Source organism: Budorcas taxicolor, chromosome 7, assembly GCF_023091745.1.
Source record: "Budorcas taxicolor isolate Tak-1 chromosome 7, Takin1.1, whole genome shotgun sequence".
Classification (NCBI taxonomy): domain Eukaryota; kingdom Metazoa; phylum Chordata; class Mammalia; order Artiodactyla; family Bovidae; genus Budorcas; species Budorcas taxicolor.
In genome coordinates, this window is record NC_068916.1 from 71,185,841 (window position 1) to 71,202,502 (window position 16,662).

Here is a 16,662-nt window from a genome sequence, read left to right on the forward strand (position 1 = left end):
CTATCTATCAAAACAGCCTGCGGGGAATGCATGACCCCCACTGAAGTAACTGCTCCCATAGGTGGCGGCGAGGCAGTGCCTGGGCTCGGCTGCGATCGCCATCTGCATGCTGAAGGACGCGGGCAGCGGCACAGGACACACGTCCAGGGGCTGGAGGGTGGGGTACAGGGCGTGGAGGGATGAGCTGGTGCCCCCTGAGAGCAAGGTCCCCGAGCGGTGGGCTTGCAGCGAGTCCCGATAGGCCAAGCACAGGTCCTGCACGGGGGCCTGGAATTGGGCCAGCGCCGTTGCTGACGGCTGGCTGAGGCCCGGGTAGGCGGGTGGCTGGAACAGCACCTGGGTGGGTGAGCCGGGCACCATTGCCAAGGCCTGGCTCTTGACAGCAACGGCATCCTTGAGGACGTTGTCATATGCTCTGAAAGGAAAGGACTCAGTGAGACGTGGGAGGCCAGAGGCCGCAGCGCCAGTCACCTGCCTTGCTGAGTGGGATGCGACTCCTGTGCTGCTGGCCTCTCCTGGCTTGTGCTTACTGCCTCAGCTGATCTCCGACTAAACCCAGGCCCCAGATCTCAGTTTGGACCTGCTTCCCACAAAAGCCCGGCAACCCGCAAGACTATCCTAGCTGTTCATGCAGACCCTCTGCACTGCCCCTACTTGGTGGTCAACACTGCAGACGATAACTTTCAGGGCACTACGTGGCCCCTAGTGTGGAGTTTAAGCTTCGAGAGGGAGGGCCCGTCTGCTTTTGCTCATCACTGCATCCTCACACAGGGCACAGGAACTGCCCGCTGGTGCTTAGGCGAGCACCCCTTCTGCCTTCGAGACACTTTTGGTCAGCTCCATTCCCGGCTGAGATGGAGTTATGAGACTTAGCAGATTTCAAACAGGTTGTCCCCAGGGGCCTAACTGTCTCCATCTGAAAAGCAGGATAGAACAGGTTTTTTTCCATCTCAAAGAGAAAAGCTTCCCATAATAAATTTGTTTTGGGAAAACAATTAGAGGCTTTGGTAAGAAAGAAACAAGTGAAGCTGTAGCAGGTCTGAGCAGGGGGCTACCCCAGAGCCTTGGAGAAGAGGCAGGGCTGGTGGCTAAGTATCTGGGACACTTGTCCTCATTCAGGTCAGACCATATTCTCCAGCTTTCAAAAGGCAGAGATTTTAAAATCAGGGCTAGGGAGCATGACTGATTTCAGAGGACTGAGACAAAGGCAGCTGTACCAGGAAGGTGAGAGATGGCTCTTCAGAGGCGTGGCTCTGAAGTGAGTGGGACCAGCACACAGGAGATGCTGCCAGCCGTTGGATGCAAGAGAGACCAAGTGCAGCCAGCTGAGAGCTTTCTGTCCTCTCTGTCCTCCTCCCTGCAGTCACTACTCTTTGGCCTCCAATATCAGTTTTAGGGTGCTGTGTCTTTAAGCATCCTCTCTGAAACACTGAACATTTCCTCCACAAGATTCCTAGGCTATGGTTTCTTAAGTGAAGCCACTCTGGGCTGAGCAGGCTAAGAGTTCACTTTGTGACCACGTCTGAGAAAAGCAGCTCATAATGAGGGTCTCTCCATGTGATCACCCAGAAGACTGACTGATACATTGGGTCAAAGAGGCCAGACACTCAGAAAAATGTGCAGTGAGCCCCTCTTCTCCTGCACTCTTGACCTGACAACTGCAAACCCAAAGCTACCCAAAATAGGAAGGACCAACTCCCCAAATCTGAATTCTATCAGGAGTCATGGTGGTTCACTTTCTGTGAGCCACCAGGACACCATAAGCGTCTAACTGCAGGAAATCACCTGAGGTGGGCCTTACGAGCAAGTGGAACTTGGCTATTTCAGAAACACAAAAGGATCAGGAGAGGAGCTTACACCAGCAGGATTTCGATGCACGTGCTGAGATGTTGCAGGGAGTAGTTTGAGATCCTCTGCAGGTCTCTGGTCCAATAGGGAGAAAGCTGAAGGCAAATCCTAGAGGCCCCAACGCAGGCTGCAGCCACCACGGAAGGCTGGAATTTATAGAAAATATGATCTGGAAGAGAATCACAGAGAGAGTCACCATCAGAAGCCTGGCCTTGGAGCTCTGCCTTGTGCTCCCTGGGAACTGGGAGACAAACGATTAGGTCCAAGGTTGTTCACCATACACGCAGTGCAGAGGGTCTACATGAAAAATTAAAATAGCATGAATTTTCATTCTTAGAGCACCTCAGCTCTCGGCCTGCGATTTCTGATGTCAGCCTAGAGCAGCGATTGTCAAAATACATCCCTGGCTTCCAGGGGCTGCAAGGGACTTGCTGATGCTACAAGAAGAAACACTAAACATCTGTCCTTCCTTTGAAAGACAGTGGTGAACACACACCATTTCAAAGACTTCTGTTTGGGGTGCTGACTAAAGGCTATTTAGTAACGAAGCCTGGCCCACAGCAGGAACTCACTGAAAATCTGCTGAACAACGAACAAACAAATGAATGTTAAGAATTTGATATTCATACATTTACTCAGTAATCTTCCCCTCACCCCACCCCAGATTTATTGACAAACAACTGACAAATACTATATATTTATGATGTACAGTGTGATGTTTTGGTATAAGTAAACACTGAAATAATATGAGAAATCTTAATGTCCTACTAAGATATTTGGCAACCCGGCAAAGCTGGTACTAATATGTGCAAAGGCAAACTGCTCAAATTCCCACAATTCTCATGAAGAATAGCTGCTTATCTGCACATTACTTTCCTGTCTTAAACTGTTCATGACTTCCAATGATTTCAACATTTGCCTCTTAAAGTATGAATTAGGCAGGGTGGTATGGTTATAAGCACAGTCAAGAGTCAGACTCCCCAGCTTCAAATCCTAGCAATAACCTTAGGATAAGTTCTTCATATCTTGAGTATCAATGAAGGAAACTGATTTGTAAAATGAGAGTAGCATAAGTGATCTTCATGTGAAGTTGCTGTGAGGTTCAAATGAAACAAGACATGCAGAGCACTGCCTGGTGTACAGTAAGTGTTCACTTACTGCTTAATATCACAATTGTTGATATTGTTACTCATAACCATTTTGTCTTGGAGTGGGTTTTCAGGTGGTTAAATCAACAGTATTTCTGACCTAGTGTTGTACCTAATACCTAGATCTTAATACCCAGATCTTAAGACACTTTAAGCAAAAGTCTCCAAAAGGTAAAAGTGTATTGCTAAAGCAGATGGAAACAAAACCCTCTTCCCCATCCTACCTGTACGATACTCTTTCAGAATGACCTATCTGTGACTCTGGGCTACTCAGATCATTTGCAGTGTTCCAAGTGAGTTAAAAACTACCAGGCAGGTGATCAGTAAACAGATAGACCACAGGCTGCCTGCACACAAGCTACTCCTCCTTTACATATTATTGCTAACTCACTCCGTTTCTGCTTACCCCTGCAAATCTTTCTCTGCCTATCCCTGCAAAGTGGGGGTGATCTGGTGATGTGGGTGCACTGGCCCCTGACTCTGGCTCCCATGTGGGTGGGGAAGCATGGACAGGCCTTGACATTGGCCCCACCTTGCAGGGTGACCTCTAGGAAGTAGTGGGCATACTCCTTGAGGCACTCTTTGGTCTTGCGGGGGCAGGTGGTGGGCCAGCTGTGGCAGTGGTGGTCCTTCTGGCTGACGGAGGCTAAGAGGTAGTAGTCGAGGAAGTGGGCAGGCGTAGGCAGGCAGAGGTTCCAGCCAAAGGCCTCCAGCAGCAGCAGCTCTGTACTCAGCAGCTCCTTCCTGGTGAGGGAGAAGTTTTGGCTGCTCAGGATCCTGGTGCTGTTTATCTGCTCCAGCTTGGGGACGTGGTCTTCCCGATCCTCGAACTTACCTAAGGGAGAAGCAGAGATTATGTAAGACAGCACTTGCTGTAAAGGCTCTCTTTATAGTACCCAGATGGTGCTGGCAAGGAGAAGAGCAAGCCCAAAGGCACAGATTACAGATCTATCACACTTGAGCTCGAATCCCCACACCATCACTTCCAGCTGTGTGATCATGGAAACATGTCTCATCCTCTCTGTGCCTCAGTTCTCTATGTAAAATGGAACTTCTACCTCCTAAAGCTTTTGTTAGATTCAATGAGATAACACACACCAAATGTACAGACCAGCGCGTGGATCACAGAAGATGTTCAACAGCAGTTAGCAATAGCAGCAAGGGCCTGGGCCCTCCTGTCTGGTCTGTACTAATTCAACATCAGGACTGGTCAGGGGGCCACAGTCACAGGGACCTTGTAAATCTGGCCTGTCGTTGCAGATGTGGAAGAGCCCTTCAGTGGCTCCCCAGTATCTTCAATACTGAGCTTTAACTCTGTCAAAGGTTTCTGAGTTTGGATTTCCTTAAAACAGTTTTCTTGGGAGGTGAGCCTGGGGAAGATCTATAAGTAGGAGAAGACAGAAAAGGGATGAAAGCCAAAGGGGCATTTTATCTTGAAGAGGTATCCAAATGCCATGTTCACTGAAGCATGATTCACACGAGCCAAGAAAGCCTAAGTGTCCACTGACAGATAATGAATAAAGAAAATAGTTATTTATATACAATGGGTCCCATCATTTCATGGCAAATAGAAGGGGGAAAAGTGGAAACAGTGACAGACTTTATTTCCTTGGGCTCCAAAATTACTATGGATGGTGACTGCATCCCTGAATTTAAAAGACACTTCCTCCCTGGAAGGAAAGCTACAACCAACCTGTACAGCATATTGAAAAGGAGAGACATCACTTTGCCCACAAAGGTCTGTATAGTCAAAGCTATGGTTTTCCCAGCAGTCGTGTACGAATCTGAGAACTGGATCATAAAGAAGGCTGAGTGCCAAAGAATTAATGCTTTCAAACTGTCGTGCTGCAGAAGACACTTGAGAGTCCCTTGGACTGCAAAGAGATCAAACCAGTCAATCCTAAGAGAAATCAACCCTGAGTATTCACTGGAAGGACTGGTGCTGAAGCTGAAACTCCAATATTTGGCTGCCTGACATGAAGAGCCGACTCACTGGAAAAGACCCTGATGCCAAGAAAGACTGAAAGCAGGAGGAGAAGAGGGGGGAACCGAGGATGGTTGGATGGCATCATCAACTCAATGGACATGAGTCTGAGCAAGCTCTGGGAGATGGTGAAGGACAGGGAAGCCTGGCGTGCTGCAGTCCATGGGGTCGCAAAGAGTCGGACACGACTGAGCAACTGAACAAAAACATGTTTGTTGTTGTCATGTCCGACTCTTTGCGACCCCATGGACTGCAGCACGCCAGGCTTCCCTGTCCTTCACTATCTCCTGGAGCTTAAAGTGATATTATTCAGCCATGAAAAGAAGAAAATCCTGCCATTTGGGACAACATGGATGGACCTTGAGGTGAGTAATGAGAGAGACAGACAACTACTATAAGATATTGTTACCGAAGATCACCAAGTTTGTGTGCCCGACACAGTAAGGCCAAACAATACTAAAACACTGGAATTTGGAACAGAGAAAGGTTTATTACAGGGACATGAAAGGAGATGAGTGACTCATGCCTTAAGAACCCCAAAGTTACTGAAAGCTTTCAGCAAAGCCATTTTAAAAGTAAAAAGATGAGGGAGGGACATGGTTACTTGTGTCAGAGCCTTTGTTCTTGAGGTCAGGTAATGATGTTCCTATAAAGCTCCACCAAATGAATGTTATTCCCTGTTCTGACACGAAAGGGCCAGGTCCCAGGTTCTGGGACCTTCACCCTCCGAGGCCCAGGTTCTGGCTGAGAGGAGGCAGAGCTCAGCTGGCAGCTTCCTCAGGGCCACGTCCCAATATCCTGTCCAGCTGTCATCGCCGAGGGAGCCAGGCACTCGGGACCCAACTGGCCCTCACGCTCCTCAAGCTGCCCGTACGGCAGGGGCAGGTCCTGAAAACTGTGAGCCAGGCAGACGGCCACTGCTGTTAGGTCACAGACAGGGACTGAGGAGAGGTTCACAGCTGCCTTAATGCCTGGGCCAAGGCTAGTGAGTGGCCTTGGCAAGGGCTCTGGTGCCCTGCAGGACACAGTCCCCAGTCTGTTCTCTGGGCCCCCAGTTCACCCGCTGGCCCAGGGCTGGGTGAGTTGGGGGGCCTAGGGGAGAAGGCCGCGATCCACCTCTTAGCTCACTCTGCACCTCAGGACCACCACTTTACAGTTGTCTGAATCCCCTCACTAACTGTTGTTGCTTGTGGGCGGGGCCCACTGCCCCGCTGTCCAATGGCAGAGAAGGACCACTACCGGTTCCTCTTTGACAGTTGGTTGCCAGTGGGCAGGGCCCACTGAAGCACCTACCAATGACTGAGCAGGACCCACTGCCTGGTAACGGTGTGCAGAGTGATGCTGCACAGCAATGGCTACTATGCTAAGGGCTGAGCTCCCGGCACTGCGTTACAGTATTTGTTACATGCAGAATCTTTAAAAAATTGAACCCAGATACAGATAACAGATTGGTGTTTGCCAGAAGCGGGGTGGGGAATGGGATCAGAAGGTACAAACTTCTAGTTATAGGATAAATTAGTCCTGGGGATGTAACATAGGGTGTAGTGACTAGTTAACCATATTGTATATTTGAAAGTTGCTAAGACAGTAGACCTTTAAAGTTCTCATCTTAAAAGAAAAAAATTCTATGTGAGATTATGAATGTTAACTAATTGTGATTTCACAATATATGCATACATCAAACCATTATGTTGTACAACTTAAATCAATACATTATGCCAAATGCATCTCAATGAAACTGGAAAACATGGTGTCATGTAACTTCCAAGACAATGCTTTAAGAGGCCTTACAACTTTTTAAAAAATTATTTTATTTTGGCTGTGTTGAGTCTTAGTTGTGGCACACAAGATCTTCACTGTACCATGGCGGACCTTTCATTGCAGCACATGGACTCTCTAGTTGTGGCTTGCAGTCTTAGTTACTCCAAAGTATGTGGGATCTTAGTTCCCCAACCAGAGATCAAACCCCCGTCTCCTGCATTGCAAAGTGGATCCTTAACCACTCGACGACCAGGAATGTCGAGAGACCTTACAGATTCAACTTGGCCCTACCTGGAGTGTCATTCCCAGACCTCCATGTAAGGAAGCACATTTAGCCTCCTGGAGTCAAAGAAGCCACAAGGATGAGAACAGACGTGCCCAGGCAACACCCAGCACTGATTCTCATACATGAGAATGAGGCCACTCGGGACCTTCCAGGCCAGTGGATTCTCCAGCAACTGTATGAATGAGCCAAAGTGAAACCAACACAGAACCACTGTGCAGTGCACACTGCTGTTGTTTTAAATCACTAAGTTTTGGGGTTGTTTGCAGGAACAGATAACTGGAATATACTCATACTGGTGCACAGTGACAAAAAGATGTGAAATCCCACAGACTGACCTGTCACAAAGCTCGGAAAGGGACTTCCTTGGTGGTCCAGTAGTTAAGAATCTGCCTGCCAGTGCAGAGGACATGGGTTTGATTCCTGGTCTAGGAACTAAGATGCTCAGAGGCAACTAAGCCCATACACCACAGTACTGAAGCCTAGCCACCCTAGAGCCCATGCTTTGCAACAAGAGAAGCCACCACAGTGAAAAGCCCTCCCATCACAACTAGAGAAAGTTCTCACACAGCAATGAAAACCCAGCACAGTCATAAATTAAATTAAATAATTAAAAAAAAATTTTTTAAAAAAGAAGTAATAGCCGAGTCCAGAGATAAACAGGCTCTAGGTTAGACATTTACAACTTGCTTCCTATTTGCATTTCTTGGGGCAGGAAGAAGTGGGCTTCAGACTGGACACTTCTAACCAGTCTCCTGCTTGCATTTCCTGAGATAAGAGATAGGTGGGCTCCAGTTAAGGCATTTACAATCAGCCTCCTATTTGCCCTCCAAAATGGAAGTAACAACAGAAACAGGGGAAACAGCCAGCCTTTGCCTCTCGTAAACACCTTAAGGTAATAGTCATGGCAAGGACAATGAGGGACAAAATCCTGCTTGAGTAAAGGATTAAGGAATTTCTGCTCCCCACTTTTTTGGATAGACACTACCCATGCACAGAAAGGCTCCTTGTGAGCCAAAAGTCAGGGAATAATGCTGGACCATAATGAGTCTTGATCCTCCTAGAAGACTTCACTTCAAAATCTATCTTGGTTGAGGGGTGTGCGCACATCCAAGAGAGGGTCCCAGGGTAGGTCAGATGTGGAAAAAGAAACCAGATAATTGGCTAAAGGTAAACAAAGACCTGTAAGAACTGACCTATACAAATGATTTACCCACTTTACTGCATTCCTCCTCACTAAGGGGGACATCCACAACCTTTCTCTCCGGGCGTGCATCTCTGCCTTGCTTCTGTCTTAACAAACTGCTTCTCTGTGTGCTCTCCCACCTGTTACACGGTCTCCAATGATAAACTCTGTACCTGCATTTACAGTTCTTGTCTCTATGATAAACGCATTTTTCACCGGGGGCAAAGATCCACGGAAAAATAGCTTCTAGCCTGTAACCCTGGTTGGTCTGGTGGCTGGGATTCCTGGTTTTCATCCAGGCTACCCGGGTTCAATTCCTGGGTAGGAAATTAAGATCCTACCTCACACCACTGTTCACTGCTGCCTCACTGAGGTCATGATTACATACTGGAAGATCCTGGAAATAAACTGCATGAAATACATCCAAATGGAGCTAGATTACAAACAAAAATAAAACACAAACCTTGGGTTATCCTGCTCAGGGTCAAGGGAATGGAGGATTTCCACAGTAATGCCGCTGGGCAGTCATCCACGGTAGAAGCCCCACAGGCAGCCTGAGCTGGAGGCAGCCTGTGGGGCTTCTACCGTGGATGACTGCCCAGCGGCATTACTATGGAAATCCTCCATTCCCTTGACCCTGAGCAGGGGAAACTGCTGGGGACTCCTAGCCTTCACACCAATGCTCAGGGAGGCCACTCACACCGGACTGTGGCCTTGGCCACTGAAGTTTCCTGAAGGCGCTGTGCCCTCCTTGCCGACGAGCCTTGGTTAGCGCAGCCCCTCTGCCCGAAGCACCTTTTTCCATCGTCCTGTCATTCCACCAAGCTCACCCTGTCCTCCACCTCAAAGCCACTCCCCTTCGGAAGCCTTCCCTGACCACAGTCCCCACGTGCTGCCTGACACCCACCTCAGACGGTGTACCCAAGGCCTGACCTCAGTCCCATCACGCTGGCCTCCAAGTCCAGCCTCGCTGTGTGCAGAACAGCTGCTGGAGCAGGTGTCGGCAAAGGCAATGGGCGACCTAGTTGAGCTTGGAGCACACATCTGTTCCGACAGCGGGAAGAGCCAACAAAGAGTCCACACACCTGTGCACAACTGCCAGCGGCCCGTGACCCAGTTCTCAGCCAACACTCTCGCTCGCCGAGAGATAAGGAAGTAATCACTTCAGGCAGGCAGCCATGCAGCAGAGACAACACACTCCTCACCAAGGCCTCAGACGACGTCACTGAGAAATGAAACACCGACTCTGGGAGGCCTGCATCTTCTCAGGGAGCCAGGCAACAGCCAGCCCACCGGATGAGCAGAGACGATGACATGCAGTTCTGGTCTTTGCCTCGGAGGAGGGACCAGTGCAGCCCAGACTCATCTCCTTCCCAGCCTGCCAGGCACAGCCCTGCCTCCAGAGCACACACCTTCCCTTGTACCAGGGCAACTCGGACAGGAAAAGGCGAGGACAGTGCTGCCCCTTCCCCAGGTGGAAGAGGCCTTTGTATGATGAAATCCGGGGAGAGGGTGCTGCCTGCTGATCAGGCCTTGCGAAGTTCCGCAGCCTCAGGGCCCCACACCCTCCCCAAACACTGGATCCAACCACACCTGAAACGTGACCCCTCCTCCAGAGGGGTGTGCTCATGCCCTCACCCACCTTATCTCATGTCCTCCAGAGCTTAGATCAGAGGCCACTGGGTGTCAAGGCACTTCTCACACTCAAGATTTTTAAATTTCAAATCTACTGTCAGTGGCCAGCAACTGGCCATTAACAGGTCACTAACAAGTATGAGAGCTTCCCTGGTGGCTCAGTGGTAAAGAATCTACCTGTCCATGCAGGCGATGTGGGTTCGATCCCTGGGTTGGGAAGATCCCCTGGAGAAGGAAATGGCAATCCACGTCAGTATTCTTGCCTGGAGAATACCATGGACAGAGAAGCCTGGAAGGCTATAATCAGTGGGGTCGCAAAAGAGTCAGACACGACTTAGCAACCAAACCATCAACAAGTGTGAGCCCCAGAAGAATAGGAACCACATCCCACACTTTCTCAGCTGTGCCCAAGGTCCCAGCACAGTCCCTGGCACACAGTAGAAGTCCCATGCCTATTTGTTGAGAGAATGAATGGTTCTCTCTGGATAGTTGAACTGTGCTTGTTGCTTCAGTCATATCCAACTCTTTGTGACCCTAAGGGATGTAGCCCGCCAGGCTCCTCTGTCCATGGGATTCTCCAGGCAAGAATATTTAAGTGGGTTGCCATGCCCTCCTCCAGGAGATCTTCCCCATCCCACCCAGGGATCGAACCCACATCTCCTGTGTCTCCTGCACTGTGGGCACATTCTTTACTGTCTGAGCCACCAGTGAAGCTCTAGTTGAATTGCAGGCCGTATGAATTGTTCTCTGATGCTCTCTGATTATCTGTACTCCCTAATTTTTTTCTCCAATGATTCACATATTCTTTTGGCAACTTAAGAAAAAAACTTTTTTTGCCAACTTATTAAGGTTTCCCTGAACCTTGGGCTCACTTGAGTCAATGCTGTTCACAGGCACTCAATAGCTAGAGCTCTTTTCTTCCCAGAACAGAAGGTGAAGGTGAAGGTCACAGCTCTGGCAGAAATATCAATCATGCCGTAGTGGCACTGAGACCCTTCCATGGCTCTGCTGGCAGTCAGCCATCTATCCCAACAGGCTGCTGCTCCTGCTAAGTCACTTCAGTCGTGTCCGACTCTGTGTGATCCCATGGACTGCAGCCTACCAGGCTCCTCCGTCCATGCGATTTTCCAGACGAGAGTACTGGAGTGGGTTGTCATTGCCTTTTCCTTCTATAGATGAGGCTGAGGTTATTTAATGAAGCTGAGAAGCAGCATATCACATTTGAGAACCACAAGCCTCAACATCACCTAGGAACCTGTTAGAGAGGTGAATCCTTCAGCCCCACTCAGACCTACTGTATGAGACTCAAGGTGGGGCCTAGCAATCTGCATCCTAGCAAGCCCTCCAGGTGGCTCTTCGGCACACTCAAGTTTGAGAACCCCTGCTCTGGCACACTGTACTTCCTGCAGTTCTGTGGAAGTAGAAGAATCTCTCATCCAACCCATCCCTTTAGATTAGTTCAATGTCGTACTCTGTGAAGCCTTGTCAAACTCCTCAGTCAGTAGACTGGCTTCCTAAAGCACCTTATCCTGCCCCTATCAGAGCCTTTGCCACTGACTTTAATTGTCTCTGATGCTGGGCTACCTAAGGCAAGGAAGGGCATCTTATTCATTTCTATATCTTCAGCACTGGAATATAGTAGGCACTCAAAAACCGCTCCTAGAATGAACACATGAGTGAATAATCGATGCCACAGTGCAGAGTGGAGGAGGGGTAGAGAGTGAAGGGGTGGAGGAGGGTGCAGAACGAACCTCCCAGGGCCTTTCCAGCAATTTCACCCTGGAGTTGACTGAGCCCCAATTAACTTTTTTTTTTTTTTGGCCTCACCCTGCAGCATGTGGGATCTTATTTCTCCTACCAAGGGTTGAACCTGCGTCCCCAGCACTGGAAGTACAGAGTCTTAAGCACTGAATCACCAGGGAAGTCCCAAGGCCCAGCTTACTTTGCCCACCCTTCCCTGGCCTTCTCAGAGTGGCACTGGCCTCTGAGGGTCCATATCCCAACAGGCAGATGTACTCAATCAGATTAGTTCCTCCCTGCCCTTGTTGCTTTCAAACTTCTCAGAGTTGTGCCTTTCCCAGAGCTACCAGGACCCAAAGAATCACCCTGAAATGGAAAGGCCAGCAGTTACTGAGGAATCTGATTCTCCGGCTCCCTCTGCTCCCCACACAGGGGAAGCTTCCTGGGGACTCACTGCACTGCAGGCCAGAGCAGGGCAGAGTTGGGTCTGAATCCTCAAGTTGACTCTGGACCTAAAAGCACTGAAATCCACAAGCTGTTCATTTCCTCTCTAGGAATATGTCCCACGTGGAGAAAGCATGGCTGTGCAGTATGCAAAGTCCTCTAAGACGTACCCAGCACAGAGAGATGGATGGAGCCCCATGCTGGGCTGGGCACTGGGCTTTGTGCTGGACACATGCTGGATGCCCCCAGGTAGGTTCTGTTCAGAGCCCCAGGGACTTAGAGGAAAAGGGCCTGCAAGCACTCAAGTCCATACCTAGGAGCGACCTCACAGCCCATGCTATTAGAACAACACATTTCACAGCCAGCAAAGATTTTATGAGTTTCTGACACTGCATATGCAGGGCATCCTTCTTCCCAGGTCTGGGGGCCAGGCAGCCCTTTGTTCCCAGCCTGCTAGCACCAAGCACCGCCACCCAGCTGCTTGCTCCTGACTGACAAAGGGCACAGACAACAAATGCCAGGAGTCTTCAGGCAGGTCCCCTGGAGGAGTGGGGGACAGAAGTCTGAGTCTTTCCAAGTCAGGCAAGAGCCACAATTTGCCTCCAACTTGTTTGATGTACTTTTATTAGGAAAATTTTCAAATCCACAGGAGAGATGAAAGAACAGAACAATGAACCCAGATGACCCCTCCCCAGAGTCACCAATTGCTGACACAGAGCCACAAAATTCTGTGTGTGTGTATGTGTGTAGTATATAAATATTGGTTTTGCTGGACTATTTTAATTAAGTTGCAGACATGACATGCCACCCCTCGTTACTTCAGCATCCATCCCTGAGGTCATTTTCCTATATTATTATGCCAGTCACAATTCCAAGAACATCAACAGTAATGCAGTGACAGTTTCTAACATTCAATCCATATCTGGCTTTCCCCAAGGGTCCTGAAAATGCCTTTATAACCTGTGTTTTCTGGATCCAGATCCAACAAGGCTACACATGGTGTCTATTACATCTCTTTGGCCCCACTCTTTGTTTTTCATGACACCGACTCTGGATGAATCTGGGCCAGTTGTCTGGTACAGTGACCCATATCCTGGACTTCCCTGATTGTTTCCTTATTATCAAACAGTTTGGTCAACAAGACTACAGAGGCGATGCTTTGTTCCTACTGGGTCTCCTCAGGAATTATACAAGGTCAGTTTGTCCCAGCAATAGCGATGCTATGTTTGATCACTTGGTTAAGGAGCTGAAACCAGATCTCTCTATTTTAAAGGTACCACTCTCCTGTGAAATTAATAAGTCATCTGTGAGGTGACACCTCAAGATGAAGTGAATACCCTGTTTCCCAACAACCTTTAACTCAATGGTTTAGCATCCATGGATGATCCTTTCCTAAATGAATTGTTATACTGGGGTTGAAAAAAAAGAATTTAATCTGTATTTCATCTACATTTCATCTACCATTTCACCTACATTTTTCTTTTCACATTGTTCCAATTTTGAACAGTAGAAGTACTATCAACATACTAAGGTTAAAAAAAAAAAATCCTAAGTTTCCCTGGTGGCTCAGAGGTAAAGAATCCACCTGCCAACGCAGAAGACATGGGTTCAATCCCTGGTCTGGCAAGATCCCACATGCCAAAGAGCAACTAAGCCCGTGAGCCACAACTACTGAGCCTGTGCTCTAGAGCCGGAGAGCCGCCAGCAACTAAGTCCACGCACCCTAGAGCCACTGCTCCACCACAAGAGAAGGCACCACGATGCGGAGCCCATGCACCACGATGCAGAGCCCATGCACCGCGACATGGAGCCCATGCACCGCAGCTGGAGTAGCCCCCACCTGCTGAAACTACAGAAGAGCCCTCGAGACAAGGAAGACCCTGCACAGCCAAAAATAAATAAACAAAATTATAAAAAGAAATCCTAAGCCTATCAAAGCACTCACCCTGAATCTGGGAGGCCAGTGGCACGCACATGAGCCCAATGTTAGTGGTGATGGTAAAACATGCAAACACCACCTTTGAGGATGTTCTGCGCATCAGCTGGCTGACTGCTCCCACACTCCCAGGGGCTGGTTCAAAGAGAGCCTGAGCCACTCTTGGAAGGTCACAGTTAGTAGACTGATGACATGTGTCCACCAAGTGGCCTAAACAGTCTCCACCACGGTGGCCAGACACTGCAAGCCAGCAAGCCTTGGAAAGGATATCCACACAATAGCTTTTCCTTTTTAAAAAAATGGTATTTTTAAAAATTGTAGTAAAATGCATATAACATAAAATGTACCACTTTAACCCTTTTAATTGTACTGATCAGTGGCATTAAGTACATTCACACTATTGTGTAACCAATCTCCAGAACTCTTCATTTTGCAAAAACAGAAACTCTGTACCCACTTAACAACTCTCTGTTCCCCTCTCCCAGCCCCTGATAACTGCCTTTCTACTTTCTGTCTCTTGGAACTGACTAAAGATTAGCTCTTTCTTATTCTACCTACTGTCCTGACAATCAAGCCTTCAGTTCAGTTCAGTTCAGTTCAGTCGCTCAGTCATGTCCGACTCTTCACGACCCCATGAATTGCAGCACGCCAGGACTCCCTGTCTATCACCAACTCCCGGAGTTCACTCAAACTCACATCCATCGAGTCGGTGATGCCATCCAGCCATCTCATCCTCTGTTGTCCCGTTTCCCTCCTGCCCCCAATCCCTCCCAGCATCAGAGTCTTTTCCAATGAGTCAACTCTTCTCATGAGGTGGCCAAAGTACTGGAGTTTCAGCTTTAGCATCATTCCTTCCTAAGAACACCCAGGGCTGACCTCCTTTACAATGGACTGGTTGGATCTCCTTGCAGTCCAAGGGACTCTCAAGAGTCTTCTCCAACACCACAGTTCAAAAGCAGCAATTCTTCGGCGTTCAGCCTTCTTCAAAGTCCAACTCTCACATCCATACATGACCACTGGAAAAACTATAGCCTTGACTAGATAGACCTTTGTTGGCAAAGTAATGTCTCTGCTTTTGAATAAGCTATCTAGGTTGGTCATAATTTTCCTTCCAAGGAGTAAGCGTCTTTTAATTTCATGGCTGCAGTCACCATCTGCAGTGATTTTGGAGCCCAAAAAAATAAAGTCTGACACTGTTTCCCCATCTATTTCCCATGAAGTGATGGGACCAGATGCCATGATCTTCGTTTTCTGAATGCTGAGCTTGAAGCCAACTTTTTCACTCTCCTCTTTCACTTTCATCAAGAGGCTTTTTAGTTCCTCTTCACTTTCTGCCATAAGGATGGTGTTATCTGCATATCTGAGGTTATTGATATTTCTCCCAGCAGTCTTGATTCCAGCTTGTGCTTCTTCCAGCCCAGCGTTTCTCATGATGTACTCTGCATAGAAGTTAAATAAGCAGGGTGACAATATACAACCTTGATGTACTCCTTTTCCTATTTGGAACCAGTCTGTTGTTCCATGTCCAGTTCTAACTGTTGCTTCCTGACCTGCATATAGGTTTCTCAAGAAGCCAGTCAGGTGGTCTGGTATTCCCATCTCTTTCAGAATTTTCCACAGTTTATTGTGATCCACACAGTCAAAGGCTTTGGCATGGTTAATAAAGCAGAAATAGAGCATATCAAATAGAATACTGACTTTTCTGAAGTAGGACCAAGAGAAGCAATATTTTTAATTGCTTAAAAAACCCCCTCAAACTCTTAATTTCAGAAAATTTTAAATATTAAAAAAAAAACCAACCCACAGAGAAAATGTTATAATGAAACCCGATGAACGCATTATGAACCTTTAATGATCATCCACATTTACACTGTCTTTAGAAGAAGTCTTGCAACTTCCCTGGTGGGTCAGTGATTAAGACTCTGTGCTTCTATTTCAGGGGGTTCAGGTTCAATATCTGGTTGGAAAACTAAGATCCCGCATGCCACACAGGCAAAAGAGGAAAAAAGAAAAGAAAAGAAAAATCCTTAAACAAAAAGGTAAACAAGCACAGAATGGGAGTTTTTCTTAAAAAAACTGGCCTTTTAATAAAAAAATTGACTGTTTCTCATGCCCGAGCTCAGTGCTGCCCACTCTCTACTAGACAGATTCCAGTTAATTCCTGCAAGAATCCTACATCCCTGGCAAGACACACACTTAAGAGATTCATTTAGGATTACCTGCTGCTCATTCAGGAGTTAAACCTAGGCTCAGACATGAGGCCAAGGCCTCCTGGCTACAGAGACCAGGTTTTAATGCAACAGCTATGAAAACAATTCTTCTTTGCTAAAGAAGTGCAATGCCTTTTAAAACAGGCAAAGCTGCTCTTTCTCAAGAAAGGCCACTCTCCTATTTTAAAGTCTCCCCCCACACCCACCGCCCCCGCTTTTCATCTGAGACGGAGAAACAAAATGTTCTCGATCAGGGATTGAGACCCCATGGCTACTCCTTCTTCCAGCAGCCCTCGGCCCTACTCTGTGTGCAGCCGATGATAAAGGGAAGGGTGGTAAGCAGGTCAGAGGGTAAAGAGCCACTCTGGTGACTGCCTGGTCCTCCAGTGAACCTAACATCTTCTGACATGACTATAGAAGGTGCTGGGTGGTAGAGGAGGTGAAGACCCAAGAGGAAAGAGAAAGTCCTGCTGGAAAGGGATTTTTC

At 48.0% G+C, this 16,662-nt stretch overlaps 1 protein-coding gene across 1 annotated transcript in view; it reads right to left on the bottom strand.

The window, feature by feature from the left end:
- The window catches only part of CCNJL (cyclin J like), a 62,175-nt gene continuing 45,513 nt past the window's right edge, over positions 1–16,662 (bottom strand). Inside the window, exons 3-5 of the mRNA XM_052644081.1 lie at positions 3,529–3,831; positions 1,858–2,017; positions 1–415 (exon numbers count right to left, since the gene is read on the bottom strand). Coding sequence (XP_052500041.1) covers positions 1–415; positions 1,858–2,017; positions 3,529–3,831 — 878 coding nt within the window. The remainder of the gene's footprint in view (positions 416–1,857; positions 2,018–3,528; positions 3,832–16,662) is intronic.